The sequence below is a fragment of the Falco cherrug genome, chromosome 14 (genome assembly GCF_023634085.1).
Source record: "Falco cherrug isolate bFalChe1 chromosome 14, bFalChe1.pri, whole genome shotgun sequence".
In the NCBI taxonomy this organism is placed as follows: Eukaryota; Metazoa; Chordata; class Aves; order Falconiformes; family Falconidae; genus Falco; species Falco cherrug.
In genome coordinates, this window is record NC_073710.1 from 22,073,783 (window position 1) to 22,091,998 (window position 18,216).

An 18,216-nucleotide genomic window follows, 5' to 3' on the forward strand; every position below is an offset into this window, starting at 1 on the left:
TGACAGTGAAGTCAGGCAGAGGAGGGAAAAAGCCAGCACAGCTCCAGGGGATTAAAGCAGTATGTCTGGGATGAAAGAGATATCCAACTTCAAATAAAGCCAAATGCGTTAGCACACAGTTGCCATCATTCTTCTGCGGGGCTGTGAAACTGGGACACCACGTGCATGCCATGCTGGCTCCACAGGCATCATCTCGGCGCCCCGCTTGTGCGGGTAGCACAGCGGAATGAAACCCCGACGCTCCAAGCACCAAAGCAACAGTGCCATGAGTGAAGGAGCATGGTTAGATGTGTGGTGAAGACACTGGGGAGGCTGCCCCATGGCAGCCAACTGACTGGCAGGCATCTGGCAGTGGATTATGTTCAAGGAAACCCTCCCATGCGCTGTGGTCCTGGCTGGGGGGGTGCAGAGTTTCTGGAAGCTGCCAAGGGAATCTGGAGTGATTTCACCGGGATCAGAGAGCAGAGTGGCACAGGAGCCAGCTGCGGGAGGGACAGGAGCCAACTTTTTGGTGACCACAGTACCTGCAGGGAAACCCGACCCTGTGCCGAGCCGGAGGAACGTATCAGCTGTTCACAGCTACTTCCTCCTCCATTTTTCACAGCTTAAGCATTTGCCTGGCACCTCCATCCACTCACACAGCAAGCCCTCTGGCTTTCCGACCCTTCCCCATTTCCAAAGTATGTTTTCATCACCTTGGAAAAGTAATTTTCTATCAGTGTGAGTAACCTTTCCTTAACTCTTCCCCCTTCTTAGTCACAGAAGGGGGCTCCCCAGCTCCTCTTGCCTCCTGAGCCGTTCAGTATCGCGTCCCCACGCCACCCATACGTGGGGCGCCTGCTCTCCCAGAGCGTCCCTTGATTAAAACATGCCGCTGCCACCCTTCCCACACTCTCACTTTGCCTGCTCAGAAATACCCGCTCCTTCATCTAGGGCAACACGGATCAACGGGGGCCAATGTAAACCGACAGCCCAGGCGGCGGGCCCTTGGGCAGCAGGGCACCGGGGCCAGGCCGCAGCGGCGGGAGCGGCCAGGCCCGCTGCCCCCAGCCCCCCGCCGGGCCCCTCCCCGCGGCCGCGCTGTGGGGACAGCCCGAGGGGCCTCGAAACCCCCGGCCCGGCCCCCCCGAACCGCCCGTCGCCTCACGCCCACGGCCGCCCCACTCCCCTCAGGGCCCCCCCCCCGCCCCCTTCTAGACGCTTCCGCGCCCCCCGCCGCCGCGGCGGCGCTTCCGGCGCGGCCCCCGCCCTCCCGCATGCGCGCTGTGGCGCCGGCGGCGGCAGCGCAGGCGCGCGCGGCCCGCCCGGGGCTGTTCCAGGCCGCGTCTCCCCGCCCCGCCGGGGCGCATGCGCGGGCCGGCGGCGCCGAGTTCCTTGTGCGCGCCCCCCTCCCCCGGCGGCCGCGCAGGCGCAGAGCGGTAACGGAGGGGGCGGTCGGGCGCGTTCCGTTGGCAGCAGCCGGTTCCTGTCAGCGGCGGCGGGTGGCGGTGCCCGGTCCCGACGGCGAGCGGAGCCCCCGGCCTGGCCCGACCCGGTCCGATTCGCGGCCACCGACGTGCGGAGCGCCGCGCTCCCGCCTGCCGGTGTCTCCCCTCCCCAGCCCGGGGCGGCGGAGGCAGCAGCCCCCCCCTCCCGGCCCGGCCCCCTCCTCCCGCCGCCCCCCCTCGCCCCTGCCGGGCCGCGGAGCTGCGATGCCCTCGGACTTCATCTCTCTGCTCAGCGCCGACCTCGACCTCGAGTCCCCCAAGTCCCTCTACTCCAAGGGTGAGTGTGGCACCGGGCCGGGAGGCGGGGCCGCGGGGGGGGCCGCCGTGCCCGCGCCGTTAACCATCGCTAACGGCCGGCTCTGCCGCCCGGGCCCGCGCGTCGGGCCGCCCCCCCCCTTCCCCCTCATCCTCCCGGGGCCGCCGGGGAGCTTCACCCGCCCCGAGCGTATCCCCCCCCCCCCCCCCCCCCCCCCCCCCCCCCCCCCCCCCGCGGCCTGCGGGCCGCGCCGGGATGCTCGGGCCGCTGGCGCCCCGCCGTGAGGGGCCCCGCCGCCCGCTCTGGGGCTGAGCCCGGCTCCCCCGGCCGCATTCCTGGCCCGGCCGCCGCGGCCTCAAGAATGTGTCCCCGACAGGTTCCTGCGCCCGGGGGCCCGGCGGCGGCCCCCGCGGGAGCGGCACTGCGGCGGGGGGCTCCCCCCTTCCGCCCGCCGGTGCGGGGCCGGGAATGCGGCCGCGGCCCCGCGGGTCGCCCTGTTTACTTCACGGTTCGGCCGCGCATCTGCAGGGATGGGGGCCGAGCGCCGGTGCCGTCCGCGGGGGCGGCCGCTTGGGCCGGCAGGCGGGAGCGCGGAGTAACGGGGCGCCCGGCATCTCCCGGGAGCGGCTCGTCGGGTTCCTCGGAGAAGGGTTTCGGGGGGACGGAGGGGACGTGAACGTCCCGGTTTGGGTTAGAAAGTGGCAAAAAAAACGGAAAAGTGGGGTGCCGCTTGGCCGCGGGGCGGTGGGTCGGTGGGTCCCGGTACCGGGGGGGAGGCGGGAGGTCGGCATCGCTGGGAGCCAGCCCCGCCCGGGGGTCGAGGGGGGAGCGGGGGTGACGCGGCATCACCGGGACGTGGCGAGCGGGGCCGGGAGGGAATGCAGGGAATGTGGAAAGTAAACGAACCGGCGGCTATTTTCATAATATCTGAAATTCAGTTTTGACAAGTGCCCGCTAAGGCGGGTGCGAGCATCGGGAGGAGCGTCCCGCGCTGCAGGAGTCCCTGACCCCTCTCCTGCTCCAGAGACTTACGGAGTCGCTACCGGTAGTTCGTGGAACGGGTCTGCCCGCAGCGCAGCTGGCAGGGGGATCTGGCTGGGGGGCTGTGACAAAAGAAATGGAAAGCCATTTATTACCCTGAAGGGAAGGTAGCTCATCAGGGTGTAATGCTGTGACAGGAAAGATTACATTTTTTTGGAATTTTGGGAACCAGTTTTAATACACTCATTAACTCTCGAGTTGTGTGTCCTAAGCGGTGAAGCTATAAGAAGTGAAAAGGCTTTAATGAATCAAAGCACATCTTTAAAAGCGCTCAAACTGCTCTATGCCATTGCCTTGCTGTTTAGAGATGTTAAAGTTATCACCAGCGTATAATAGTTTGTAAATTTTTGTTATAGATTTTACTACAGAGGTTTAAGGCTCCCCTGTTATCTAACCCATATGTATTCTAGATGGCTTCAGCTTAGTGAGGACAGTAGAAGGGAAAGAGTATTTTGAGAACAGGGCATTCCAGTTAAAAACCACAGGTGATAAAACCCCATCAAAGTTATAATTTATTGTACTGGAAATTTGAAAAGTGTGCACTGTTAGAGTAAATTTGTAAAACATCTAAAATAAAAAGGTTCTGTATAAGTTGCAAAATTTCTTCAAGGGCTCGTGCTTAATTGAACAGAACTTTTGAACTCGCCTATCTTGCTGTGAATTCTGAGGTTTTTTATCTTTAATGAAATGGTTGAGTGTTTCAGGTAGGAAAAGGATCTCAAATTGATTAATCAAGGGTGTATTTTTTTTCTTTCGGTGGTGTTGATGTGGCTTCAGAGCTATAAAAAATATAGAGAAGGATGTTTGATGCTTCGGAGTGGTCATAGTGAGTGAGCTGCTTGATGCAAATGAGATGGCATATGATAGAGGTGTATAAAGCAGTGAATGGTTCTAAAGAGGTTGGAGCGAGGTTTGCTTTTCATATTGTGTCACAATAAAAGATCAAGGAAATGTTGAGTTGAAATGTAATTCTAATTTAAATTAAGATTTAGAACAAAGGAATATTCTTTTCCAGAATGAATAATGAAGTGATCCTCTATGCTGTGAGGTGCGCAGGTACGATTTTTAGTTGGATTTAGGAAAAGGTATTAGTGGTTATCTGATTCATCAGAATACACTTCAGTGTGCCTTTTTTTTTTTTTCCTAGATAGATACAGATAAACTTATCCTGTGGACAAATGCTCTGGATCAGAGCATGAATACAACTGATGAGATAAAAGGAAAGGTCTGAACACAGTCAGAAAGCCACAAATACGCATTTGCAATGAGGGTGTGTTAGGAGCATGTAGCCTCTCATAACTGCTCTCCTTTTAGAAGCGCAGTTACCCTGCAGTTTGGAATCCAACTCACAGATTGAATTGGGGCCAGTAACTTTTCCTCTGAATTGCATTCCTGCGTGTGCATCGGGATGGTTGCGGTTTAATGATACCGGTCTTGTAACTTTGTTGATGATGATCACTGTGATGTTTCGGAAATAGATTATGAAGGTGAGAGAAGCTGTAAAATTGGGGTGGTCTCGGGAGTAACTGGGGCTTTCTAACGGACAAATTTGAGTTTATTGAAATTACAGTGGAAGAGTCTAGTGGATTGATTGAAATACACTCGCCTGCTCTTAAAAGTGAAGTTATATTTGCAAACTCGGTGAATCAAGCTGTAGCTTATGCTAGTGCAATTTTTTACGGTATAGTCTGGCCCATTCTCTGGCTTGCATGAGCATTTCAGTTAAGCTATTTGTTTTCATATTTCCTTTGAAAATGTTAAGCAAAACTTCCAAAAGCACACAAACCGAAGGTGAAATGGCAGTATGGACAAAGGGAGAGTTGTTAATTTAAAATCTGATCTGATAATTTGTTTGAGTTACTCTTCATTTATGCGTAGCTTGGGAAAGAGAGTATTTTTCTTTGAGTATGTAAATACTTTACCTTGCAGTTTTTACTCTTGGAAGTGTGATGTCACGAGCAGTTTCAGCCAGTATGAATTCCCATTTGCTGGGTTAAAGCCGTCTTGTCCCCTCTTTTCCTTGCTGCTCTGCTCATGCCAACACTTACGTGGCCATGCAGTGAACTGGATTGATCATGTTAAAATTAACTCAGCTTCTCCCTTATTCCTTCTCACCCTGCCCCCCAACAACAAAAAGGAAAAAGGGAAGAGAAATGTTGATTTTTAACTAGGTGAGTATCCTGGTCATGTTTGCTGTGGGTCTTCGTGAATGGCTTGTGCTGACTCAAGGAAAGGACATGTGAAAACGCGCAGTGGGAAGGGTGGGACTATTTCTTCCAGCAGCAGTGCCAGCTTATATTGGCTTAAAAGGATAGTGAAGCTGTACTTCAGCTGCAGGCCTCTGGAATAGGATTGGTTATGGCTGTTAAAAAAAAAAAAAAAAAAAAAAAAGTGTTGATTCCAAGGCCTGTTTCTGAAGCTCGTCCCACAGGTCCTGAGGAACTGAGCTGCGCTAAGGACTAAAACCTGTCTTTTTCTGTAGGATTGATATTAAAAAAAGGCATACGTTTTGCAGCCGTTGCAGAAGGATGGTATCTCCTAACAGGAGGATAATAGAGATACAAAAAAATGTATGCATTTTTGAATGCTGAAAATGTTGAGAATGTAATAGGTTTAATTCCCATCTTTACATAATGTACTGTCCTTTTTGAGATAAAACAGCCCAAATGTGCATACAAATTAGTAATGTAGTAGAAAAATCAACTGGAGCGTAAAACCTAAAACCTTGAGGCTAGTTGTTGCATGGTTGAATATCATATGTAACATTCAAATATAGCAAAGTCAACTATTCATTGTCAACAGGCAGAGGGGAAAAACTGTGATTAAAGCAGTTCATCAAATGTCAGGTACTAAATCTGAATTGATTAAATGTGTGATTAATTTAGCTAATCATTCATTCTGAACAATTACAAAGTAATATGTGTGTACTAATAAAGTTGCATTTTTGCACTGCGGCAAGTACAATCAGAACTTTTATTCACCCCCTGGCCCCGGTTTTGCTTTATGTAGCTGAGGAACTGTAATACTATGAGACTTTTTGGAACTGGAAGCAACAAGAAAAATGTTAGTAGTCTCCTAAATAGCTCTTTTGCCCTAAAAATGTCATATAGTCAAAACTCAATTTTCCTCCATGCTTAAGTGTTAAATGGTGGTAATCTACTTGCATTTACTGAGACTTGTTGATACAATACATGGTTTTTGGTGATCTCCCTCTGCTGCCCCCCAAACTTTTTTTCATTCCATGATCTAAGGGATAACTCTAGTTAGACAGTGACTGAATTATCAAAGAGGGATGGAACAGATGCTTTATAAAAATAGTAAGAGCCTGCTTTTAATTTAGAACGTTAGAACTAGTACTAGCAGTTTGTAGGAATAGAAATAATACTTGGTTCTTTTTGTAATGATTCTTAGCTCTGCTTTTTGTTGCTCATAGAGGGTGCTGTGCTGGACAAGCAGTGCTGAGTGTTACTGAGGTATGGATTGCATACATCCGTCTGCTGCAGCTCTTCCAGCTGCCCCCGGGACAGTCTGACTTAAGTCAACTGAAATGGATTCTACCAAAGTTCCTTAAATTCTGTGTCAGCCTTGTAAATGACTGTTTCTACTTTCAATCTTACTAGTTGATTTGCTTTAAAAATAAAACCATGGAATATGTTGCTGCAAGATGATTATGTGTGGTGCTGGGGGTAGGGGGGAGGATTTTGAATTCACAGCTTTCCACATGCTAATTTGAATATTCCAGTGACATATATGTTTAAACAGACCCTTTTCCCTGCTGTCTGTTCTCATCCATGCCCTGCTCTCTGAATTGTGCCAGCACAGTTGTTTTTTGTGGTTGCAAGATGAATGGGATTGGGAAACCAATCTAGAATGAGTATATTTTACTTTTATTAGGATTTTCTAACATTGTTCTGCTCCCCGGTCTTGTTGCAGCTGCACAAGTAGTGGTGTCAAGACAAGAAAGGGGGTGTCAAGGATTGGGATTAAATGGTGGGGGATGCAGCAGATGAGGTAGAACTGCTAAATGGCTCTGCCACAGAAAGAAATGCTCCTCACGTTGTGCCCTGTGTTGCATTTGCTGTGCCTGTGCTCGTGTGCCGAGTCCAGGAAAGCCAGGCTTCCTGCCTGGGCTGGTTTCTTGGGGGTTGGTGAGGGAACCTGTTTCTGGAGGTCGGGAAGCCGGGCAGGATGTGTGGATGGCGGGGTGGGAGACTGTTCCTGCCTTAGGTTCTCCAATGCTTGCCTGTTTGCATCAGAGTATAAATGTGTGGTGTGGATCACAGAGTAGGGGAAATTAAGAGGAATTAAATAAGCTTTTTCTTTAGTTCCAAAGCGAGTTGGATTTTTTCGCTGTCAGTTTTGCTCGATTTGGATACTTTATGTAGTTCTATGAAAGTTGTAGATATTTTTCTGTTAGAGACTCTCCATACGTTGTCGAATTCTCTTGTCCCATTTAAATTTAGATATTCAAAGAAATCGTAATTGGAGAGAATATATTTCAGTCCCATGGAAGGATTTGAAAATTGCAGTGAGGAGCTTGAATTTGACTTGATTTAGCGAGATCTCAGCATAAGCATTACGGGTGTTGATGTAGCATGTTTGCAGCGATCTGTTCCACGAGCAAATGGGCTCTCATGCTTTCCCAGCCAGGACTGCTGTTGAAGCCTGCAGGCCATGAATATGTGGTTCCCTGTGGTCGCATGTGTTGGCTTCAGACCTCTTCCACTTGCAAAGGCAAATGTGTATGTTATGTTGTCTTTCAATTCAGCAATGTTGGGGGGTTCTCAGGGACCTAGAGGTTGGAAAACTGTTTGAAAGTTATTGTGTGGGCATTTCTGATTGTGATTATGATTTAGAGGAAGACGCTCCTTCCCAATACTTTATTTCTGCCCACCTTAGTATGTCTTTTATTTTTTTGGCTCATCATATTCTTCTTTGATGTGAGGTTATGCCATTTGGCATCTCTTATACTTTGTTTTGTTCTGGAAGGTTCTTTGTGCAGTTTTGACACATACTGTAATAGCTGAGAATCTTTAGAATATGAAAATATTAGGAGTCGAGTACTTGTGCTTCAGTTAGTTCAGGATCTGCATATTTGAAATCTGTTACAGCTGCTCATAAGGTGAATCCATAGGATACTGCTGTTCAGTATAGTCAAGAAGTAGAAACCAGATTGTACATTAAGATTTTTCAATTTTTGTAAAGTGTCTGATATTTTTTTTATAAGTTTTCAACAGCAGAGTTACCTTTTGGGGTCTGCTAACTAAAAATTATTGTCAATTTGGAGCTGTGATCTGATTTTTTTTCAGTGGTACACAGATTACTTAGTTTCATGTGGGAATGTATTTCTTTTGAGTTAGAGAAAATGAAAGAGAAGTATTGCTTTCTTTTGTACAAAAAGGCAACGGCCTGAACTATTTTTGGAGTTTAAGTACGCTGGTAAACCCTAGCAGGAATTGATGAGTGGCCGAAGTACAGGTGAAGTAAGGTATGTGGTCGTGTCTCTGCAGTTTATCATGTTTGTTATCATTTATGTAAAGAGTAAACTGATGAGGTTGAATATTCAGACAAGTTTTGGCTTTCTCATCAGCAAGTACAGCAATTATTTTAGGAACTGACTGAAATGAACTCTCAGCTCTAACTTTGAACTGTGTTGTAATAGCAGATTCTAATGGGCACATAGTAAAATCTTAAGTAACTGCTGTTTCCAAAAGTATGCAGTGCTTTAGCAGTGTTTGAAGTGTAAATGCTCAACAATCAGTTACATTATGTTATTGACTCGGTATAGTTCCGTGTGATCTGTGTGGTGAATATCACTGCACCAGTCTAAGAGGAATGTTTTCACTATTTACATAAATAGGCTCAGAAAAATCGTTCCCCAATTCCCCTTGATTACTTGTCCTTCCAGTAGTTGCAAAGGTTTTACAGTTGCTTTGTAAATCATTAGAAAGAATTTTGGGTCACCTTACAAAGTTTATAAGATAATGCAATATCCTAAGGTAATTCAAAGTTGTGATACTGAAAGCAGATTTGAGTTGCGGTAAAGTTCAGGCTGTCTGGCAAACGAAAAGATGGATAACAGTTCCTATTAATGTCCAGGCAAGATGAAGCATATAGAAAAGAAAGAGGTTTGAAGATAGTAATAAGAAGTTTTCAAATGCTGGGGTTCTGCTCCCGTTCAGAAAAACTGACATTACCAGCCAGTTGTTTCAGTCTCTCATTGTCTAGAGGCCTGATTTTTCCCCCCCTTTTTTTGTATGGATTCACTCAGCAGAAGAATCTGTAAGTTTTGATAGTAGCACTACAGAGTGATTGGAAAACAATAAGCTGCAGAGTTCAGTAGCTTCTATTAACTATGACAGTTTCTGTTTTCTTGTGCATAGGGGAACGTGACCTACTAATGTGACTATTTACGAAGCAGCTTGCAGGACCACTGTCAGTTAAGTGGGGCAGGAAGGTGCGAGTTGTGACTGTCTGCCTCTGTTAAAATTATGTTTCTCTTCCTTCCATGTCTCTCCTTGGAGAGTGTTGATGGCAACAGTGCCATCGGAGCTGCAGGCTGTAGCAAAGCTCATGCCAAGCAGCCCTGCACATCTATACGTTTGAGTAACATGAGTACCACTATTAATATGTGTTTCATCATTCGCATGTTGTGAGTGCCCCTTCATATGTATGCATGCATATGCTTAACTGGGCTGTAACAGGACTATTTAGAATCTTATTCAATTCTTTTTTGACTCTTAATTAGTTTTCGGATTCAGCAAGAAATTCCACAGTCCAGTTGTGTGGTAAAGAAATATTTCTTGTCTTCCGTTTAAAGTTTACTCTCTTTTCAGTTTAGTGTCAGGAATGAGGAGGTCTCTTAGTCTTTAAAATATCTGAGTATGTTTTTGTTTCTTGGTGGGGGCAGAAAGGTGGCTTAGCTTGGAATATATGTTCCTATTAAAGCAGACTTACTGAGGAACTTATAATTACAGTTCCTAATAGTCCTGGTTATATCTTGTAAGTAAATGCGACGGACCACAGGAATGTGATTGAGGTTAAACTTCTGAAAACAACCAGATATCCCAGTTGTGCAGGGGCTGGGAGAGGAGAGCAGGGTGATTACTGCTGGAGGCAGTGCCAGCTTTTAGTCACACAGCTGCTGAGGTTGGCCGGGTCCTCTTGAGATCATCTAATCCACCCCCCACCCCCTGCTCAAGCTGCACCAGCTAGAGCAGTTTTCCTGGGACTGTGTCCAGTTGGGTTTTGACTGTCTTCATGGATGGAGACTCCTCAAGCTCTCTGGGCAAGCCATGCCTCTGTTTGGCTACCTTCATGGTTAAGGTAATTAAGATGGAGTTTAATGTGTTTCAGTTGGTGCCCGTTGCCTCTTGTCCTGTCACTGGGCTCTGCTGAAAAGAGCCTCTCACTCCCTCCCATCAGGTGTTTCTACACATGGATAAGATCCCTCTGAGCCTGTTCTTGTCCAGGCTGAACAGTCCCAGCTCTCTCAGCCTCTCCCTGGTGTGAAAGATGCCCTTCATCTTTGGGGCCCTAAATGCATCTCTGTGAATTCTGAACAGCTTTTACTGTTGTTGGGCCGTCTGTGAAATCAGTAGTGTTACGTTGCAGTCCTTTTCTTACTGGGGCATGAAGGCAGGTTTTTCCTCTTGAATATACCAGTTTATTTTCCTTTGCACTGAGATTTTGTAGCTTATTGGTTTTGCTGAGGGGTATCTACCAGGTTCAAAGCCTCCTGGGAAATACGACTGCCACGTTGCTCCATTAAGAAAGGGGCTTACACTTGTTTATCAAGAGCTTTGAAAGTGACTTTCTGGGCATTCCTGGAGTTCTGTGCTCCAAATGTGCTCGGCACGTTCAGCAGTTTTAAACTCTTCTCTGCGTTTGTTAGTGATACCATCATCTCTAGTCTGTAAGTGTATTTGTATGAGTGGTCAGCCCACTCTTAGCCCATCTGCAGATTTCATTTGGGAATAAATCTTTGTTTTTCTTTTAGGGCATTTGAATTGTAGGCAGGGCCATCTGCCTCGCCTTGAAACTTGAACTGCACCTGGAATGGAGTTGCTCTTTCATCAGATGGGGAAATAATTTGGTTTCTTATTTTGTGGCCTGAAAGCATTCGGTTTAAGCTTCAGTAATTCAGTTAAGTTATTTGCTGCCACTTAAGTAAAAAAGGTGCTTTTGGAGGTGTGGTAGCAAGGAAAGGATTATAATATATATACTCCTTGCCATGCAGGTACTTCAATATATTAACACAACAGCAAAATAATTCATTTAGGAGGACTACTACCTTTCTGCACCTGAGCCAAGGAGCCTACAGGCTTTGTTTTTACTGAATTGAGTTTTCAGATGTAGAGGAAAGACAGCTGAAGTACTCTGGGCCTTTGAAACACTTCATAGAGTGTGATACTAGTTACCTGTTTAAGAAACTCTTGAGTACAAGTTTCACACCCCCCAGAAGTCCAGTAAGGAAAGACAACTTAATTGAGCTGGAGAGATCTTTAAGTATAATAGCATATGACTCTTGAGAAGCTGGCCATAGCAGACTATAATAGCTCAGTTTATTGGGGGGTGAGGTGGGATAGTCTTAGGTGATGGATGCTGGAATTCTCAGAAACTTTTGTCAGGTATGCTGTAACCATGCAGATACGATCTTTATCTGCATGCTTGCCAGTTATCTCCAGGAGCTCCGACCCTCAGTGGACTCATCTTCCATTATATTGCCTTTCCTTGAATCAGTGTCAAGCTTCAGCATATACAAGGTGTTAACTGTATACACAGCTTAACTGTAGATACCAAACTGAAGAAGGTTTGAATGAAGGGGAGAGGGGAGTACAAAAGCTGTGAAAGGTATACTGTTGATAACTAGGCCATGCTTATTTATTATTTTTCGTGACTTCAGAGATGAGATACCCAATTCACTGACCAGGCAGCAATTTAAAATAAGACAGGGGTTTTTTTCTTCTTCTTCTTCTTCTTCTTTTTTTTTTTTTTTCTCCTCTCCTACCTTTAATTGTGGAAACAATTGTCAGGTATTTTGGGTGGTAAAAAGATAAATGGTTCAAGAAGTTGTTAGATTTGTAGAGGTTATATCTATTTAGGGAGGCCTGCAAACTAGGGAGTCTGTAGCCAATTCTCAGAATTTGGAAAGTCTTCTAATAGAAATATTTTAAATGTACTGGTTCTTGTGAACCTTTCCTTATAGTTGGCTGCTATCAGAGGAAAGATGTGGGCTAATCAATATTTAGTTTGATTTGTTAACAACCATCCTTAAGTTTTATGTAACTTGGCAGTTCCAGAGCAGTTATAGCAGAGATTCTTTCGTTGCTGTCTCTCCGATTCCATTGGGGTCTTAGCTCTGTAGTACAGAAAGGGATCTTTTATCCACCTTTTGCTGTTAAATGGTTGGCTTAGGTTCCCACTTCTCTCTTGAGAGTCATGTGCGAACATATTTGAAACTATTAAGTTTCAAAACCTGTTTTTACAAAAAACTTGCATCTTTATTTCCTTGAGGAATTCCTTCCAGGTGTCCAGGTGCAGTATTTATTGTGCAGGCTTGCGTGTGGTTGAACACGCACCTCCTTAGCTGCCTCTAGCTTTACCTGCAGCCCGGGAGGCTTGGTGTGTATCGGCAGCACTGCTTGTCGGGAAGAATGAAGGGCTTGTAGGTGCAGGGCTTGAGATGGAACTGTAGCACCTTGTGCTTGATGAAAGCTTACTTTGAGCAAATGCTGTCCATAACACTGTACCGTTCAGGCTCACTAAAAAATTTATTTATAACCTTTCTTCCAATTTCCGGCGCGAGCGTGTTCATCATAGCTGCTGTTAGCGCTAAAGGTGACAGAAAGCTGAGCGGGCAACCTGGGATTTGTGTGCCATGCTCCGAGATGCCTTCTGACTGTATGAGATGCGTGTGAAGCATCCAGGCTGTCTCATTATTTTCAGTGGCTTTTTTTTTAATATTGATGTGGTTTTACCTCCTAATCTGGGATCTTGCAATATTGGAGAGAAACTGGTGAGATACAAGAGCCTTGAGCTCCATCACTTTCACACAACATGTCACTTTTGTGTACCTGGTTAGTCAGTTTATTAGGAGCGGTGTTACAGATGTCAGGCTTTCAGCAGAGCTTTCTTTTAACTGTGCCAAGGAGTATTGTTTGTTAAACATTACTTCGTGTTTGTTTTTAAAAATTAAGTTTATCACCAAACATAGTAATTGAATTCTAAGTAGAAACCAAAATGACGGTAGGAAGCATAAATATTTCTCAGTTTTGGGGAGGATGAAAGAAGATACTTTTTATTGTCAGTATCTTACTGGGATGAGTAAAAGGAGGGAGGCGTGAAGATGGCTTGTGGGCTCAAGGAGCTGGACATCATGCTAGGAGTTACTAGGGCATGTCAAGCCTCATGAACTTGATGCTCAGGATTATAATAAAATATGAACCCAAGAGGTGACTGCAATGTATTAACTCTGTGTGAATACCTGTACACTCTTGTTCTTCATGTCAAATATCATAGTATAGCCTCAAAAGAAAAAAATGCCCATATGCTGGTGTTACATTTCTTGTCCTACAGCAAATGTAAGAGATGGCAAAAATAAGTCTTTGGAAAAAAAGGTGCAAACCTGCCAAGGCTGAGAACTGTTGTTGTGAGACAATAGCAAATTGAGGGTTGGGGGGACTTCTGAATTTGCCTCTGAATTTGAATGGTGCTTTGCACCAAAGGAGCTAGCTCCGCTGGCTGGAGCAGCTGAATTACCTCTGTGTTTCTGGTGAACTTTGATTTTGAACCAATAATGGTGTTTTGAAGTGGTTGATAAATAGCTGCTATTGATATTCTTTGGTGATACTGTATTTGGGTTTCTTTGAGCATTTGAGAAATGAAGTCTTTGTAGTGACAGAATGCGAAGATGGGGAGAAACCCAGCTATCCTTAAAAGTCAGTTCAGTGCAGAATCACAAATAAAGAAATGCCATAACGACCCTATAGAACAGTGTTATATGGCAAAATGAGGTTTGAATTCCTTAATTGAATTTTCATACCTTTCATGTTTGGATTCTTTCCAAACATAAGCTTAGATCTATTTCCTGCATGCTGGAAGATTAAAACATGGCAACGTTGGATTTATTTCTTCTTTAATACTTAAGGTATTGTGAAGGGATTGGGATCTCCACCCCTGCCCCCATTTTGGGTTGTTCGAGAGAAATGTGTATCCTTAAATACTACTCCTGTTATGTGATAAAGCCTTTCAAATATGTTGCTGGAGTGTTTTAACTGTTTAGCGGAGCAGTGCCCTGTTTGTCCACTGATGTTTTAGTAGTCTCTTTTGAGTTTTTGGGTTTTTGTCTGGAGTTTACAACTGCATAGGATAAGACTTTTCAGTAAGTCATTACTGGTCCATTTCTTGAAGTGACAATTGCTAAATAATGTTGTTCTCTATTTCTGAGATGTGTAAAATTGGATGCAAACAAGACACAGGATTTATACTGCCTGTCTACATTTATAAAAGTACTCTTTGAGCTGTGAATGGGGATGACTGAAACACAGCCAGGAAAGCTTTATTTGATATTTGGATGAACGCCATAAATAGAATTCAGCTAACACATGCCTTTGTCAGTTGTTGAAATTCAACTTTAAAAGGATTAATTTCTCAACCCTACCCTGCTGTGCAGAATCCTGAATATTGAGATTAACAGCTTCTCTGAAGGTTAGTGGAATACTGCAGTAACTGATTTTTGTTCAGTTATGAATTGCTTGCAAAATTACCTTTTTAATACTATATTTTTTTGGTACTAACACTTGTGCTTTAAAAAAATGCAAGAAGCAACTTCTGGCGTTCATTTTTAAGTACAAGAAATAATGATATTATGATTGTGATAAAATTGTAATGACTTTGGTAGTTAATAATATATTACTGATCATCTTTCTTTAAAAATGAAGTGGCTGTCTTCCAGCAAACTCTTCTCTCTTCTTCACTAACATATTATAATGTACATTTCAGTATTGGAGGAGCAGCACTTGCAGGCGAGATTTGGTTTTTGCAGTGCCCAGTGCTACATCATCAACACGGAGCGCTCAGATTCTCTGCTGATTCTTCAGAGTGGGGCTGCACCAAGATACTTTTTAATCATGAAGTTGTCTAGTGCAGGCAGAACTGTGACATCTGCCTTTCCCTATGTGCTCATGAATCATGTTGATTTAGGGTTTGCTTCTTTTGTCTGAAGCCAGGGGGAACTGGAAGGAAGATTTTCTGTTTGGCTGTGTAAAACATCCTTGTATACACTGCAGTTTCTTTGAAAACCTGCCACTGTTGCTGTAGCAGCAATATAGGTCTGCCAGTATTGACAATAACGGGAGCACTGGCGGGAAGACTTGCTTCCAGTCTTTTACTTTACCGTCTACAGATACTCTGAATATAGCGTGGTAGGTAAAGAGGGAGGGAATAGTACTCTGTAGTTTGTTTCCACTGTCCTCTCTTTAGAGGTGATACTGAAATGAAAGCACCAGTACAATGTCAGGAAGCATAGCAAGTGTCTTGCTGACGTACCTTCATTTGAGAGCTGGGTGAAAAATAGTGCTCCAGGTAGTGCTGGGGAACTTACTCAGAATACATTAATGTCTACAGGAACAGATGGAAGTAGTCTTCACCTGTTTTAGGTTACACCATCAATTTGCACCGAGTCCTATGTTTAATCCCATTATCCCAAGACGTAATCAAAGATGTGAAATGAAAGCATTGTTTTAGTGTTACCTAGTGGATTGAGCACTGGGTAGGACAAACTCGATTGTATCCTGCTGCTGGCTGGGCAGCACAAGAAGTGACGTTCTTCCCGCCCGCAATCAGTTTCTGCAAAAAATAGGAGTAATCAGACTGACAGCTTTGTAAAATGTTTTAAAGTGTTTGCATCAAGACTGCTAAGGAGTGTATGGTGTCCTTTTGCTCAACTTCACTGAGTACAGGCCTTTTCTTGCTCTTCAGCTTTTGCCATGCAGTTATGCGACAGGTATCTTTATGCTTTAGTAGGACTTGGCAGTGTTAGGTTTATGGTTGGACTTGATGATCTTAGAGGTCTCTTCTAACCTAAATGATTCTATGATTCTTTGCACGGTTGCTGTGTTTTATCTGTTCTTACGTGTGCTGAAGCAGGGTCTTCCCTTCTTGCTCTGGATGCCAAGTTAAATCTTTCTCCAGGGCTGTTTGCCTCAATTTCACTGCTGCTAAGCAAGCCTATTTTTAAGTCTACTGAAGTTGCAAAAATGTTGGGAAATACAGAAACTCTGATAGTTTGTAATATAAATCCTCTTTTGACAGGTACAGAACAAAAGCTGATTTACTCTATGTTGTCTATTCTTTACTTCTATCAAATCTTTTTTCTAACTTATAAAATCTCTGCTGTACCTTAAGCAGAGCTGCCACTGTCTGCAGTTGTTATGGGTGATTCTCACTTGTATGAGTGAGAGTTTGGATCTCCTGTGGAGTACCCAAAAAAGCCAACCAACCAAACAAAAATGAAAGGGGAAAAAACCCAAGCCCAAAACCCCAACAACAAAACCACCACACCGGAGTAGAAAGTACTTTAGTGGTCACAGATTCATCTGGCCCTTGCCTATCTCAGCCTGTTTCTGTTCTGTTTTTATGCACCAGGCGCTCTTTCTTCTAGTTGCCTTTCTCAGAGTCTCAAAGCTTCCTCTGTTGAGCTTCTTACTGAGTCCTCGTTATCCTGCTTTGGCTTCCCATCTGTGCAGTCCCTGTTCCTGATCGCTGCCCCTTATCTGCGTGCCATCTCATGGAACAGCAATTCTTTAAATATTCCACTGGCTAGCTACAAATTCTGTATCATTTGCACAAAAGTATAGGTGTGTATTCTCAATGTAGCTGTAGTAATGTTTCATCTTGCTAACTCTGAGTCAAAAGAGCAAAATTTACTCCATAGGATCCTGATGTTACTTCTCCCAGCTTAGCCTAGGTGTAATGAGAGCAGTCACTGTGCCATGAAATGTGGAGTTTCTGAATTGGTTCCAATGCCTGTTATACTTGGGGGTGGCCTAAGCCTTCTGAAACGTATCGTCTATTCTCTGTGCTGTAATAACCAAACTTGTTCAGTAAATGCTTTTTCTGGGATCTGCAGGTGAACCTGTTTGTCTTTGGTGTATGTACAGAAGGAGCTGAGGGGAGGACTAAGAACCAGAGGGCTCATCAGCTGGCTCCTACAGGTTCTTCCTGACAGGCAAAATAGTTTGCTTCAAAGTATTCCCACACCCAAGCTTTTGTATACAGAAAAATCCATGAGGGTAACATGGCACTCACATTATGCAGTGAAGCAAGACATTGGTTAGATGTTGAATATTTAGAGCTAGCACCCCCCGTTTCCGCTGCACAGCCCCCCCCCAAAAAAAAAACCAACAACCCCACACAACCAAAAACCCCAAAAAACCCCCAAAACCCAAACAAAACACACAACAAACAAACAAACCCCAACAAAATCAAAACCCAACAACCAAAACCGAAACAAACCCTCTTTGTGAACTAAGCTGTTGTGGTGGAAGAATTCAACCGCTAAACTATATTTATCATAGACACTGGACTTCTGAGTAGAACAGAACTTCAGGATAAAAACCCCAAACCAACCACAAGGTCTTCTGGCAGATTCAGAGGCCTAGACTTTTCAAGTATATTTTGGTTTTAGGATCTCTTACCTGCAAAACTGACTGCAGGTACGGTTTTGTTAAAATGCAGCTAGGTTTGGAGTGAGGAGTGACAGTCAGGCCCTTAGTTGACATTTGGAACTCTGCAAATACAGGTTTAGCCCAAAACTGTGTCTTAACGTGAACTGATTAGCGTAATAGAATCTTTGTACGTGTCTGTATGGGTACTCTGAACCGGTGTTTGTATGCTTAGCTGGGCTTACGGTGGAGTATAGACACCATTTTTTTTCCTTTATAGAGTTTCTGTAATTTGCTGAGCATGTGTGCTCTGCTTTTCTTTTCTCGCCTACCCCCTGTGTAGGAGAGGCTGCTTGCAGGTTCATGTATTTCTAATTGTTTTTTAATTTTAGTTCCATATAAACAAGTCTCTTTGCCTGTTTGCTTGCTTGTTTTTTTGATCAGCTTAGAGTACATCATTAGAAGAGATTTCTGCTTGGATGCTGCCAGCTGATTAGAAGAGTACACCAAGGTTTTGTCTAATCTCTGGTGTGACTGTCATGTGCTGCAGCAAGGAAATGGCTTTGGAAGAAGCAGCCAAATCTGTACGGGTATTAAAAAATGTTGAGGAGCCTAGTATCAGTGTGGATCAAATGGGCAGCCATTCAGTGCAGGGAGCTTATTAAAAGACAAGGATTAACTTTGCTGCTGTTCATGAGGTCATAGAAGTGGTAAGGGATTCCAGGATGTGCCTACTCTTAAAGGCAAGAAATGCCAGCTGCAAATG

General features: G+C 44.8%; 1 protein-coding gene across 4 annotated transcripts in view; it reads left to right on the top strand.

Annotated features, from left to right (window-relative positions):
* The first annotated feature begins 1,398 nt into the window (after positions 1–1,398).
* NFAT5 (nuclear factor of activated T cells 5) overlaps positions 1,399–18,216 on the top strand; it is a 75,751-nt gene continuing 58,933 nt past the window's right edge. For 2 of the 4 annotated variants that reach the window (XM_055726396.1, XM_055726397.1), the window contains exon 1: positions 1,399–1,764. In XM_055726396.1, the coding sequence (XP_055582371.1) occupies positions 1,692–1,764 (73 nt within the window). In that variant the 5' untranslated portion in view covers positions 1,399–1,691. The remainder of the gene's footprint in view (positions 1,765–18,216) is intronic. The other 2 variants (XM_055726394.1, XM_055726395.1) reach the window with 1 other exon arrangement.